The sequence below is a fragment of the Micropterus salmoides genome, unplaced genomic scaffold (assembly GCF_014851395.1).
Source record: "Micropterus salmoides isolate LMB-PRFRI ecotype aquatic unplaced genomic scaffold, ASM1485139v1 Ms_hic_scaffold_5, whole genome shotgun sequence".
Lineage (NCBI taxonomy): Eukaryota > Metazoa > Chordata > Actinopteri > Centrarchiformes > Centrarchidae > Micropterus > Micropterus salmoides.
In genome coordinates this window covers 38148331-38162098 of record NW_024044237.1, presented here as the reverse complement: position 1 = coordinate 38162098, position 13768 = coordinate 38148331, and the positions used below count along the sequence as shown (strand labels likewise).

Below are 13768 nucleotides of genomic sequence, written 5' to 3'. Positions count from 1 at the left end.
GGGTCTAACAGGCGTGTAACAGCGTGTAACAGGCGTATAACAGGGTCTAACAGGCGTGTAACAGCGTGTAACAGGGTCTAACAGGCATCTAACAGGCGTGTAACAGGGTCTAACAGCGTGTAACAGGGTCTAACAGGCGTGTAACAGCGTGTAACAGCGTGTAACAGGCGTATAACAGAGTCTAACAGGCGTGTAACAGCGTGTAACAGGCGTATAACGGGGTCTAACAGGCGTGTAACAGCGTGTAACAGGGTCTAACAGCGTGTAACAGCGTGTAACAGGCGTGTAACAGGCGTGTAACAGCGTGTAACAGGGTCTAACAGCGTGTAACAGCGTGTAACAGGGCGTTATAACGGGGTCTAACAGGCGTATAACAGGGTCTAACAGGCGTGTAACAGGGTCTAACAGGCGTGTACAGCGTGTAACAGGCGTATAACAGGGTCTAACAGGCGTGTAACAGGGTCTAACAGGCGTGTAACAGGCGTATAACGGGGTCTAACAGGCGTGTAACAGGGTCTAACAGGCGTGTAACAGGGTGTAACAGGGTCTAACAGGCGTGTAACAGCGTGTAACAGGCGTATAACAGCGTGTAACAGCGTGTAACAGGGTCTAACAGGCGTGTAACAGGGTCTAACAGGCGTGTAACAGCGTGTAACAGGGTCTAACAGGCGTGTAACAGCGTGTAACAGGCGTGTAACAGGGTCTAACAGTGTGTAACAGGGTCTAACAGTGTGTAACAGCGTCTAACAGGCGTGTAACAGCGTCTAACAGGCGTGTAACAGCATCTAACAGGCGTGTAACAGGGTCTAACAGGCGTGTAACAGGCGTGTAACAGCATGTAACAGGGTCTAACAGGCATGTAACAGGCGTATAACACGGTCTAACTTTTAGACCCTGTTACACGCATGTTAGATGCCTGTTACACGCCTGTTAGATGCCTGTTACACGCCTGTTACACGCTGTTAGAGCCTTTTAGAGCTGTTACACGCTGTTAGAACCTGTTACACGCCTGTACACGCTGTTAGAGCCTGTTACACCTGTTACACGCCTGTTAGACCCTGTTACACGCTGTTAGACCTGTTACACGCCTGTTAGACCCTGTTACACGCCTGTTAGACCCTGTTACACGTTGTTAGACCCTGTTACACGCTGTTAGACCTGTTACACGCTGTTATAGTCTCTTACGGCTGTTTCACGCTGTTACACGCTGTTAGACCCTGTTACACGCTGTTAGACCCTGTTACACGCCTGTTACACGCCTGTTACACGCCTGTTACACGCCTGTTACACACCTGTTACACCCTGTTACACGCCTGTTACACGCCTGTTAGATGCTGTTACACGCCTGTTAGATGCTGTTACACGCCTGTTAGATGCTGTTACACACTGTTAGAACCTGTTACACGCCTGTTAGACCCTGTTACACGCTATTAGACCCTGTTACACGCTGTTAGACCCTGTTACATGCCTGTTAGACCTTGTTATACGCCTGTTAGACCCTGTTACACGCCTGTTACACGCTGTTAGAACCTGTTACACGCCTGTTAGACCCTGTTACACGCCTGTTATACCCTGTTACACGCTGTTAGAACCTGTTACACGCCTGTTAGACCCTGTTACACGCTGTTAGACCCTGTTACACGCTGTTAGACCCTGTTACATGCCTGTTAGACCCCTATGTTATACGCCTGTTAGACCTGTTACACGCCTGTTACACGCTGTTAGAACCTGTTAACGCTGTTAGACCTGTTACAGCCTGTTACACGCTGTTAGAACTGTTACACGCTGTTAGACCCTGTTACACGCTGTTAGACCCTGGTTACATGCCTGTTAGACCCGTATAGCCTGTTAGACTGTTACACGCCTGTTACACGCTGTTAGAACCTGTTACACGCCTGTTAGACCTGTTACAGCCTGTTAGACCCTGTTACACGCCTGTTAGACCTGTTACACGCAGTGTTAGACCCTGTTACCGCCTGTTACACGCTGTTAGACCCTGTTACACGCCTGTTATACCCTGTTACACGCTGTTAGACCCTGTTACACGCCTGTTAGACCCTGTTACACGCCTGTTACACGCTGTTAGAACCTGTTACACGCCTGTTATACCCTGTTACACGCTGTTAGACCTGTTACACGCCTGTTAGACCTGTTAACGCATGTTACACGCTGTTAGAACCTGTTACACGCTGTTAGACCCTGTTACATGCCTGTTAGACCCTGTTATACGCCTGTTAGACCCTGTTACACGCCTGTTACACGCTGTTAGAACCTGTTACACGCCTGTTAGACCCGGTTACACGCCTGTTAGACCTGTTACAGCCTGTTAGACCTGTTATACGCCTGTTAGACCCTGTTACACGCTGTTAGAACCTGTTACACGCTGTTAGACCTGTTACACGCTGTTATACCCTGTTACACGCTGTTAGACCTGTTACACGCCTGTTAGACCCTGTTACACGCCTGTTAGACCCTGTTATACGCTGTTAGACCGTTACACGCTGTTACACGCTGTTAGACTGTTACATGCCTGTTAGACCTGTTACTGCTGTTAGACCTGTTATACGCCTGTTAGACCCTGTAGAGCCTGTTACACGCTGTTTAGAAACCTGTTACACGTTGTTAGACCCTGTTACACGCTGTTATAGTCTCTTACAGGCTGTTACACGCCTGTTATACGCCTGTTACACGCTGTTACAGCCTGTTATACGCTGTTATAGTCTCTTACAGGCTGTTACACGCCTGTTATACGCCTGTTACAGCCTGTTACACGCCTGTTACAGGCTGTTAGAGCCTGTTACACGTTGTTAGACCCTGTTACACGCTGTTATAGTCTCTTACAGGCTGTTACACGCCTGTTATACGCCTGTTACAGCCTATTACACGCCTGTTACACGCCTGTTACATGCCTGTTACACGCTGTTATAGTCTCTTACAGGCTGTTACACGCCTGTTATACGCCTGTTACACGCCTGTTACAGCCTGTTATACGCCTGTTACATGCTGTTAGAGCTGTTACAGCGTGGCAGGTGTAACACGGCTCACAGGGTCTAACAGGGTGTAACAGGCCATCTGGCCTAACAATCATGCACGTTCAAAGTCACTTAGTTCTGCATATGGACAAAAGAGCTTAGACACCTCCAGATCATTTTATAACACCGCATTCTGAATCCATTACTGTGGAGCAGCTGTAACAGCTTCCTCTCCTCTACAAGAGTTTCTGCCCGTTCACCCAGCAGAGCGTTTGTGAGGTTGGACGAGAGCAACCGCTCGCTGTCTCCGTTCCAGCTCATCCCAGAGGTGTTGGGTAGGTTGAGGTCGGGGTCTGAGCGGCCGGTCCAGTCCTTCCACACATAACTGGAAGAACCATTCTTTTGGTAGCTGCTTTGTGCACAACCTATCCTCACACTTAAACGACAATACAGGTCGATCGTCAAGTGAGATCAGTGATTAATATCAGTGTTTTCCATATCAGGCCAGCGACAGGCTTACCAGATGTTACATAAGCCAGTGACTCGTGATGTGCAGCGCGTGGGAAACATAGAAAACAGTTGTAGTTTGGTTGAGTTTAGGCAACAGAACCACTTGGGTTGGTTTAGGCAAAGATCATGTTTTGGGTTAAAGTGAGTAAAGTTCATAAGTCACATGAAAGCAGTCAGTAACGCTGTCTAACTCAACATTCAACGTTTTCACACGGGACTCGAACGCCGTTCTCCTGTGTGAAAGTCCTGGGTTCCTAACCTGACTTTGGCACTATTATAATGTGTCTGTTGTTACCATCGTAGTCCAAAAGAGGGTCACTAAATCATAATCGAACTATATTCCTGTGAGGACGGGGAGATGTGCACGGGGGCGTATTGAAACAAGAAAAGGCCAAACACAATTGTGGGAGAAAGAACTGTTGTCTGAAGTTGCAGCTGAAGTTTTGAGATTTCCCTGAACAGAGACCATTTAGGCTTGGGGTGTCCCAGTACCTGTAGTGTGTTAACTAGTGTTTTATTGTAGTGTTCTGGTGTGACCACAGGGGGGCAGCACACAGCAGGAGGAAGCCTAAAGACCTCCTCCTCAGCTCCTCCTCCCATGTCTTCTTCTGATGGACCAGCTTTAAAGGCTGCAGAGAGAGTGATGGAGGAGAAGGAGCAGAAGAAGAGAGAGGGACGGGTGGAGTCACATTTAAACGTTTCTCCGCAGCTGCTTTTCTCAGGATCAAACTGGATCTTTTTGAAACTTTAACATCTCATCAGTAAATAATCACAAGTGTTTCCAGTTTGTTCTGTCATCACATATTTAAGCCTGTTGTCGCTGATAAACGTGTCTTTGGGAGGCTTATGTCTAATATACATCTTCATATTTGGAAAACAGACCTCCGAGTTCCAGCTGGGTTACATGGAAATTAAGGAAAGTATCTGTCTTGTCATCTCGACATTACTTTACCTGCTCTGTGCAGTGCAGTCCTCTGTACCTGAAGCACCTTTCAAGGGCCAAAACAAACCGTAAAAGGCAGTTTTGCACTTCATCAAAAAGGGATTGCAGCTCCTTAACTTAATTTAGTTTCATTTAGAATAAATTATCTGTTTAAAGTCCATGTTTGTAGCTCTTCTGTAAATCTCAAGTCCAGTGCAAAACCTTAAATGGTACCAAAGTTAAAAACGTTTCTGTCACTAAAAAATTTTCAGATCTAAAATTAACAATTAAATGAAGGATGTTCATTATTTCACCGTAGGATCAACTGATGACCAGCTGCTCTGTCTGCCTTCATTAATAATTTATATAATATATATATAGTAAAAAAAGCGTCTTAATTTCCTGAATAACCAGAGAAGGTAAAGACAAAGTTTAGGTCAGCAAAACTGAGAGATTTCAGAGATTTACAACTTTTAGGGATCAAGTGATGAGTTAACAACTTCCAGTTATTCTGCAGCAGGCGAAGGAAATGAACCACATTTCTACAGTAAACACCTTGGAACAGCCTGTTAATGCACCTTCAGAAGCTTTATCCGGTCATCGGTTGATCCTACAGTGAGATAAACAACAAAAGTCCTTCAGTTGTTAATTTTAGATTTGAAAATGTTTGGTGACGGAAACGTTTTTAAATTTGGCAGCTTGCTGCTTTACTTTGGTTTTTCTCTGGAACTACTTAGATTTACAGAAGAACTACAAACATGGCGGAGTTCTAAAACTCTTCACCAGTAGTTTAGTTAAATGTAAAGGTTTTAGGCAGGTGGGGGAAAATGTTGTAAAGTAAGAATGCTTTTAAAAACAGACATGTTGATAGATTCTTATCAATTACCAAAATACAAAGTGAGTGAACAGAAGCTACATGCTTGGTGTGACCTGCACAAAGTTGAAGAACATCTTGGAGAACTCCCCACAGTTCTAGAGATCTTCGACTCCAGGTTTCTTTAATGTGTTCTGCTTCACTTGCTCTGTCGCCTTTTCTACTTATTTAAATGTTTTTACCTTTCTGGTGATTATTTCTGAGCTTCAGGATGAAAACAGGTTTTCTTTGTTTCATTTGTTCTCGAACACAAAACGTGTGTTTCTACTTGTCTTTATTAAGCGCTAATAAACCAACATCCAGGAGTTAAACAGTGCAGACACACACGCAGAGTTCAGGCTGTCTGATAACAAACACGGACATTAACGGATTAATCGATCAGCTCCTGATAGCAGACGGAAATCGAAGGAGAATTGGTCACGATGGTAACAGAGTCTGATCTGTATGGAAGCTCGTTCCTGCTGAAACGTTATGATACTTAAAACATTAAATTTCTCTATGAGGTTCTGAGCGGCAGCTTAAAAACTGAAGATCATCTGTTGGTGGTGACTCACTTAATATTTTACAGGTAAATCATGTGGAACAGTTTCAGCACAAGGTCCATTTAGTACCTGTCCTGGAGCTTTCATTCATTTCACATGAGCTTCCTCTGCAGATGGAGTTTATCAGTTGTTATAAAATTGTAAATGTTTGAATTTCCACTTCTGATCCAAAGGCTGAGCTGCTGCTGAAGATCATGTGATCTGCTGAAAAGCTCCAGAACATGTAGAACAAAGTTTTATTGTTGAATTTATTTTATGTTTGACAGTTTTTTTCTTGGCAGAAACGAGCTTCCGTATTTCTAAAACACGACTGAACAAAAAACCTTCTTTCATTTATCTGACAAACAAAATGTTTTTCTGTATGGTTTCAAATATAAATTAATCCGACTCTACTGACGTCACTACTGCCAACAACAACAACAACAACAACAACAACAACACAGACGGGAAGTAGAAAAGACATTCTGACCAACAGTTTCTAAACTTTTACACAGTTACCTTTTTACAAAAATGTCACAACAGAAACTCATAAAATCAAAGTTCAGGTGCTTCTGAGACTCGATGACTTAGTGTTTTATACATGTTTAATATAAATGATAAGAAATGTGTAAAAAGGACGCACACGTCCTTCATCTCCACTACAGATCTGTGTTTCCTGTCCTGACGCCTCGCTGCAGATCACGACTTTCCTTTTCTGCCTTATCTTTCATTCATGTGTTTTCAGGAGAAAAGGATGTGAAGGTAACTTTCTCAGCCCTGAGTCGTGTCTGCAGGCTTCCTCTCAGGCTGCAAACATCAACAGCCTCCAGGAAGAAGGCAGGACGCCTACAGGTGAGTCATATTTAACGTGGAGAAACCGTCCTTATTTTATGATTCGTTACCTCATTAACTGATTTCAACGTAACGAGACCCGAGGACGGACGGGGATCTTACATCGTGGTTCTCCCTCTGAAGTCAGGTGTGAAAACTGGAACACTGGACAGAGAGCGAGATGCACCTGAGCTCTGAATTCATGTGACGTGAAAGAAAAGAACATTTTCATGAATGAGTTTGTTTTTCTTAAATATCTGACAGCTGTGTGTTTAAGCGCTACAGGTTCTAGTTCTTAGAGGGTCAGTAAAGTCTGGTTCTACTTTCTACGAAGCTCAGATCTGTTATTCAGTAACACCGCATCACAACTCTTTCACTATTACATCACGCTTGAACAGCCCCGTCAGGGAAGCGTCCTCTGGTCTGACCGGGCCCTGAATGGACCCGGACCAGCTGAGATCCAGCAGTGAGACCAGCTGCAGGTGTGCTGACGCGTTCTGACGGACTCGGCGACACGTTACAGGTGTGAGCTTCTAAAAAGTGTGGACCTTCTGTTTCTGAGGGTCGCTGGTCCCAGTTTAACCGGTTTGAAAGTCTCCGTAAGTGCTGTGTGAGTCCGGATCAGCTGAAGGTTCAGATGGGTCCGTGATGACATCACCGGGCGCCGTTCACACCTGTTTCCTGTACAAACAAACTCTACGTCTGAGACTCTACGACTCGTTGGTGGCCGAGCATTCTGGCATTTAGGACGTTGAGGTGACGTTCCCCGAGGACGCCGCCGTCGTCTCCCTTGGCGAGTACTCGGCCTCCTCCTTGTTGGGGTGGGAGGAGTTATCCGACTTGCTGCGGCTGAACTCGGCCCCCATGATTGGCCCGGTGAACTTGGCGTTGGGGCGGAGGCAGGAAGTGCAGCACAGCAGCGTCTTGAGGAACGCGCGGCGCATCTCGTTGCTGGTCAGCGTGTAGATGAGCGGGTTCATGGCGGAGTTCAGGACGGCGAGCGCCAGGAACCATTCGGCCTTGTAGAGGATCGGGCAGCTCAGCGTCTCGCAGGCCGCGTCCAGTAGCAGGAGGATGAAGAGCGGCGCCCAGCAGGCGATGAAGCCGCTCAGGACGATGATGACGGTCTTCAGCAGCGCCATCGACTTCTCTGAGCTCTTGATGTTGGCGCCGGCGTTGCCGCGGCCGTTGGACACCTTGCGGAAGACGAGTTTGCGGCTGCGAGTGCGCACCAGCGCGTAGATGCGAGCGTAGAGCACCACGATGGCCATGAGGATGACGCTGAAGACGGTGGTGCAGAACAGGATGTAGGTCTTGTGGTAGAGCGGCAGCACGGTGGAGCACTGCGTCATGCTGCGGATGCAGTTCCAGCCAATCACAGGCAGGCCGCCCAGCACCGCCGCGATCATCCACACGGTGCTGATGAGCAGGAAGACGCGGCAGGTGTTGCCGTTGTTGTGTAGCTTCATCTTCAACATGGTGAGGTGGCGCTCGATGGCGATGGCCAGCAGGCTGAAGACGGACGCCGCCAGCGCCACGAACATGCTGCCCTCCCTGAAGAACCACTGCGTGGGCGTCAGCTTGTAGGTGTTGGCGCCCGACAGCAGGATGTTGGCGGTGTAGACGACGCCGGCCAGCAGGTCGGACAGCGCCAGGTTCCCGATGAAGTAGTACATGGGCTTGTGGAACTTCTTGGTCCTCCAGATGGTGGCGAGGACCAGGATGTTCTCCAGGATGATGAAGCAGCACACGATGATGAAGACCACCGAGTCGGCCTTCAGGCCCGAGTCCTGCTGCGTCTTGCGGAACTTTCCGGTGTAGTTGTAGTGTTTGGCAATCAGGTCGGAGTAGCTGGGCTCAGCCATGGCCTGCAGGTGCAGCGGGAGTCCAGCAGGGGGCGCTGCGTCCTCACACTTCAGTACTTCATGTCAGGTAGTAACCCTGAAGAGGAGCGGAGAGAGTCCTGCAGCTGGAGGGGGACATGGTCCTGCAGAGACAGACCACGTTAGAAACCGTCCAGGCAAAGAACAACTGCATCAACAAACGACTGTCCTCAAACATCTGAACTTTGTCCTTCAGCAGGTTTTTCTTTACTAAATAATACATTTTATTAAAATCTTCGGACACAAACTGTAAAAGCTTTAGCAGCTGCTTTCTGATCAGCTGCCACGCTAAATCTAATCTCACAGGTCATCAGGACGGACTGCAGGAATAAAGCTCTCTGATCTGTGATCAGCTGTTAGAGAACAAACACCCTGAAAAACACGTTGAATCTGTTTGAATTTAGAAAAACGTCCTTTAAAATCTGCCGTTTAAATAAAACCATCATGATTTTAAAGATCTCCAAACCGAGTTCAAAGACGGTGACCGTTTAAATATGACAGAAGATTGAAATAATTGGATTATTTCGTGTTTTCGACAGCAGAAAAGTATAAAAGACACTTCGACGTAAAGTTTAATATAAAAACGTTAAACTGGTTTTATTCTCCGTTAAAACCGGATTTATTCCGTCAGACTGATGGCAGCTCGTCCGAACGCGGCTCCGCTTCTTCTGCTCAATAAAAGTGATCAGAAACGACTTCACGAGACTTTGTTCAACCGGAAACCGCCTTCTGCCGCTGCACGCGACCTTTAAAAACATTCAAGACTCGTTTTAATCAAGAAAAAAAAGAGAAAAAGGAGAAAAAGGAAAGTTTTTACCTTCAGAGTCCAGAGAGAGAAAATCCGACAGCAGCCGAGGAAGAGCGGAGAGCGAGCGCGCGCACACACAGGGTTACACACTGAGACACACACACACAGGGTTACACACTGAGACACACACACACAGGGTTACACACTGAGACACACACACACACAGGGTTACACACTGAGACACACACACAGGGTTACACACTGAGACACACACACACAGGGTTACACACTGAGACACACACAGAGACACACACACAGAGACACACACACACAGGGTTACACACTGAGACACACACACAGGGTTACACACTGAGACACACACACACACAGGGTTACACACTGAGACACACACACACAGGGTTACACACTGAGACACACACACACAGGGTTACACACTGAGACACACACACACACAGGGTTACACACTGAGACACACACAGGGTTACACACTGAGACACACACAGGGTTACACACTGAGACACACACACACACAGGGTTACATACTGAGACACACACACACAGGGTTACACACAGAGACACACACACACAGGGTTACACACTGAGACACACACAGGGTTACATACTGAGACACACACACACAGGGTTACACACTGAGACACACACACACAGGGTTACACACAGAGACACACACACACAGGGTTACACACTGAAACACACACAGGGTTACACACAGAGACACACACAGGGTTACACACAGGGTTACACACTGAGACACACACACACAGGGTTACACACTGAGACACACACACAGGGTTACACACAGAGACACACACACAGGGTTACACACAGAGACACACACACACTGAGACACACACACACAGGGTTACACACAGAGACACACACACAGGGTTACACACTGAGACACACACACAGGGTTACACACTGAGACACACACACACACTGAGACACACACACACACAGGGTTACACACAGAGACACACACACACACTGAGACACACACACAGGGTTACACACAGAGACACACACACACAGGGTTACACACAGAGACAAACACACACACAGGGTTACACACTGAGACACACACACAGGGTTACACACAGAGACAAACACACACACAGGGTTACACACTGAGACACACACACAGGGTTACACACAGAGACAAACACACACACAGGGTTACACACTGAGACACACACACAGGGTTACACACAGGGTTACACACTGAGACACACACACACAGGGTTACACACAGAGACACACACACAGGGTTACACACAGAGACACACACACAGGGTTACACACAGGGTTACACACTGAGACACACACACAGGGTTACACACTGAGACACACACAGGGTTACACACAGGGTTACACACTGAGACACACACACAGGGTTACACACAGAGACACACACAGGGTTACACACTGAGACACACACACACAGGGTTACACACAGAGACACACACACAGGGTTACACACAGGGTTACACACTGAGACACACACACAGGGTTACACACAGGGTTACACACACAGGGTTACACACAGAGACACACACACAGGGTTACACACAGACACACACACAGGGTTACACACACAGACACACACACACACAGGGTTACACACAGGGTTACACACTGAGACACACACACAGGGTTACACACACAGACACACACACACACAGGGTTACACACTGAGACACACACACAGGGTTACACACAGGGTTACACACACAGGGTTACACACAGAGACACACACACAGGGTTACACACAGACACACACACAGGGTTACACACTGAGACACACACACACAGGGTTACACACTGAGACACACACACAGGGTTACACACAGACACACACACACACACTGACACACACACAGAGACACACACACACACAGGGTTACACACAGAGACACACACACACACTGACACACACACACAGAGACACACACACAGGGTTACACACAGAGACACACACACACAGGGTTACACACAGAGACACACACACAGGGTTACACACTGAGACACACACACAGGGTTACACACAGAGACACACACACACACACACACACACAAGGTTACACACAGAGACACACACACACAAGGTTACACACAGAGACACACACACACAGGGTTACACACAGAGACACACACAGAGACACACACACACAGGGTTACACACTGAGACACACACACACACAGGGTTACACACTGAGACACACACACACAGGGTTACACACAGAGACACACACACAGGGTTACACACAGAGACACACACAGGGTTACACACAGAGACACACACAGGGTTACACACTGAGACACACACACACAGGGTTACACACAGAGACACACACACACAGGGTTACACACTGAGACACACACACACAGGGTTACACACAGAGACACACACACAGGGTTACACACTGAGACACACACACAGGGTTACACACAGAGACACACACACAGAGTAACACAGGATCACGAAGGCGGCGAAGGCGGCGAAGGTGGTGAAGGTGGTGAAGGCTCCTCCCTCCTCGTCGTGTTTTTGCTGCTGGCCTTCAGATCCATAATGAAAGTGATTCAGTGGATCCAGATTAATAATCGTGCTGATCAGATTTTCTTCTTGATCTAAACTGCTGCTCCTTTTCCTGCCTGAAACAGACTCATCAATTATTATTATTATTAGCAATAAGCTGTGAAGATATTAAAACTGAAACTTCAGGATCAGGTTAGTTAGCGTGGCGAGCTAACGCTAACTCTTTGATGCTTCAGAATCAGGTTACATAGCGTGGCGAGCTAACGCTAACTCTTTGTTGCTTCAGAATCAGGTTAGTTAGCGTGGCGAGCTAACGCTAACTCTTTGTTGCTTCAGAATCAGGTTACATAGCGTGGCGAGCTAACGCTAACTCTTTGATGCTTCAGAATCAGGTTACATAGCGTGGCGAGCTAACGCTAACTCTTTGTTGCTTCAGAATCAGGTTAGTTAGCGTGGCGAGCTAACGCTAACTCTTTGATGCTTCAGAATCAGGTTACATAGCGTGGCGAGCTAACGCTAACTCTTTGTTGCTTCAGAATCAGGTTACATAGTGTGGCGAGCTAACGCTAACTCTTTGTTGCTTCAGAATCAGGTTAGTTAGCGTGGCGAGCTAACGCTAACTCTTTGTTGCTTCAGAATCAGGTTACATAGCGTGGCGAGCTAACGCTAACTCTTTGTTGCTTCAGAATCAGGTTACATAGCGTTGCGAGCTAACGCTAACTCTTTGATGCTTCAGAATCAGGTTACATAGCGTGGCGAGCTAACGCTAACCATGTGTTGCTTCCAGATCAGGTTACGTAGAGTGGCGAGCTAACGCTAACTCTTTGTTGCTTCAGAATCAGATTACATAGCGTGGCGAGCTAACGCTAACTCTTTGATGCTTCAGGATCAGGTTACGTAGAGTGGCGAGCTAACGCTAACTCTTTGATGCTTCAGGATCAGGTTAGTTAGCGTGGTGAGCTAACGCTAACTCTTTGATGCTTCAGGATCAGGTTAGTTAGCGTGGCGAGCTAACGCTAACTCTTTGATGCTTCAGGATCAGGTTAGTTAGCGTGGCGAGCTAACGCTAACTCTTTGATGCTTCAGGATCAAGTTACATGGCATGGCGAGCTAACGCTAACTCTTTGTTGCTTCAGAATCAGGTTACATAGCGTGGCGAGCTAACGCTAACCATTTGTTGCTTCAGAATCAGGTTACATAGCACGACGAGCTAACACTAACCATGTCTTACTTCCAGATCAGGTTACGTAGAGTGGTGAGCTAACGCTAACTCTTTGTTGCTTCAGAATCAGATTACATAGCGTGGCGAGCTAACGCTGACCATTTGTTGCTTCCAGATCAGGTTACGTAGAGTGGCAAGCCAACGCTAACTCTTTGTTGCTTCAGAATCAGGTTACATAGCGTTGCGAGCTAACGCTAACTCTTTGATGCTTCAGGATCAGGTTACATAGCGTTGCGAGCTAACGCTAACTCTTTGATGCTTCAGGATCAGGTTACATAGCGTTGCGAGCTAACGCTAACTCTTTGATGCTTCAGAATCAGGTTAGTTAGCGTGGCGAGCTAACGCTAACCATGTGTTGCTTCCAGATCAGGTTACGTAGAGTGGCGAGCTAACGCTAACTCTTTGTTGCTTCAGATTCAGGTTAGTTAGCGTGGCGAGCTAACGCTAACTCTTTGTTGCTTCAGAATCAGATTACATAGCGTGGCGAGCTAACGCTAACTCTTTGATGCTTCAGGATCAGGTTACGTAGAGTGGCGAGCTAACGCTAACTCTTTGATGCTTCAGGATCAGGTTAGTTAGCGTGGTGAGCTAACGCTAACTCTTTGATGCTTCAGGATCAGGTTAGTTAGCGTGGCGAGCTAACGCTAACTCTTTGATGCTTCAGGATCAGGTTAGTTAGCGTGGCGAGCTAACGCTAACTCTTTGAT

The 13768-nt window shown here is 47.1% G+C and overlaps 1 protein-coding gene across 1 annotated transcript; it reads right to left on the bottom strand.

The window, feature by feature from the left end:
• Positions 1-5534: 5534 nt before the first annotated feature.
• LOC119889328 (sphingosine 1-phosphate receptor 1) lies at positions 5535-9464 on the bottom strand. Its single transcript, XM_038700250.1, has 2 exons — positions 9331-9464; positions 5535-8617 (listed from the first exon to the last, which is right to left on the bottom strand). Exon 2 carries the CDS (start codon positions 8493-8495, stop codon positions 7374-7376), a length of 1122 nt encoding a protein of 373 aa, XP_038556178.1. The 5' UTR covers positions 8496-8617; positions 9331-9464; the 3' UTR covers positions 5535-7373.
• Between the last annotated feature and the right edge of the window lie 4304 nt (positions 9465-13768).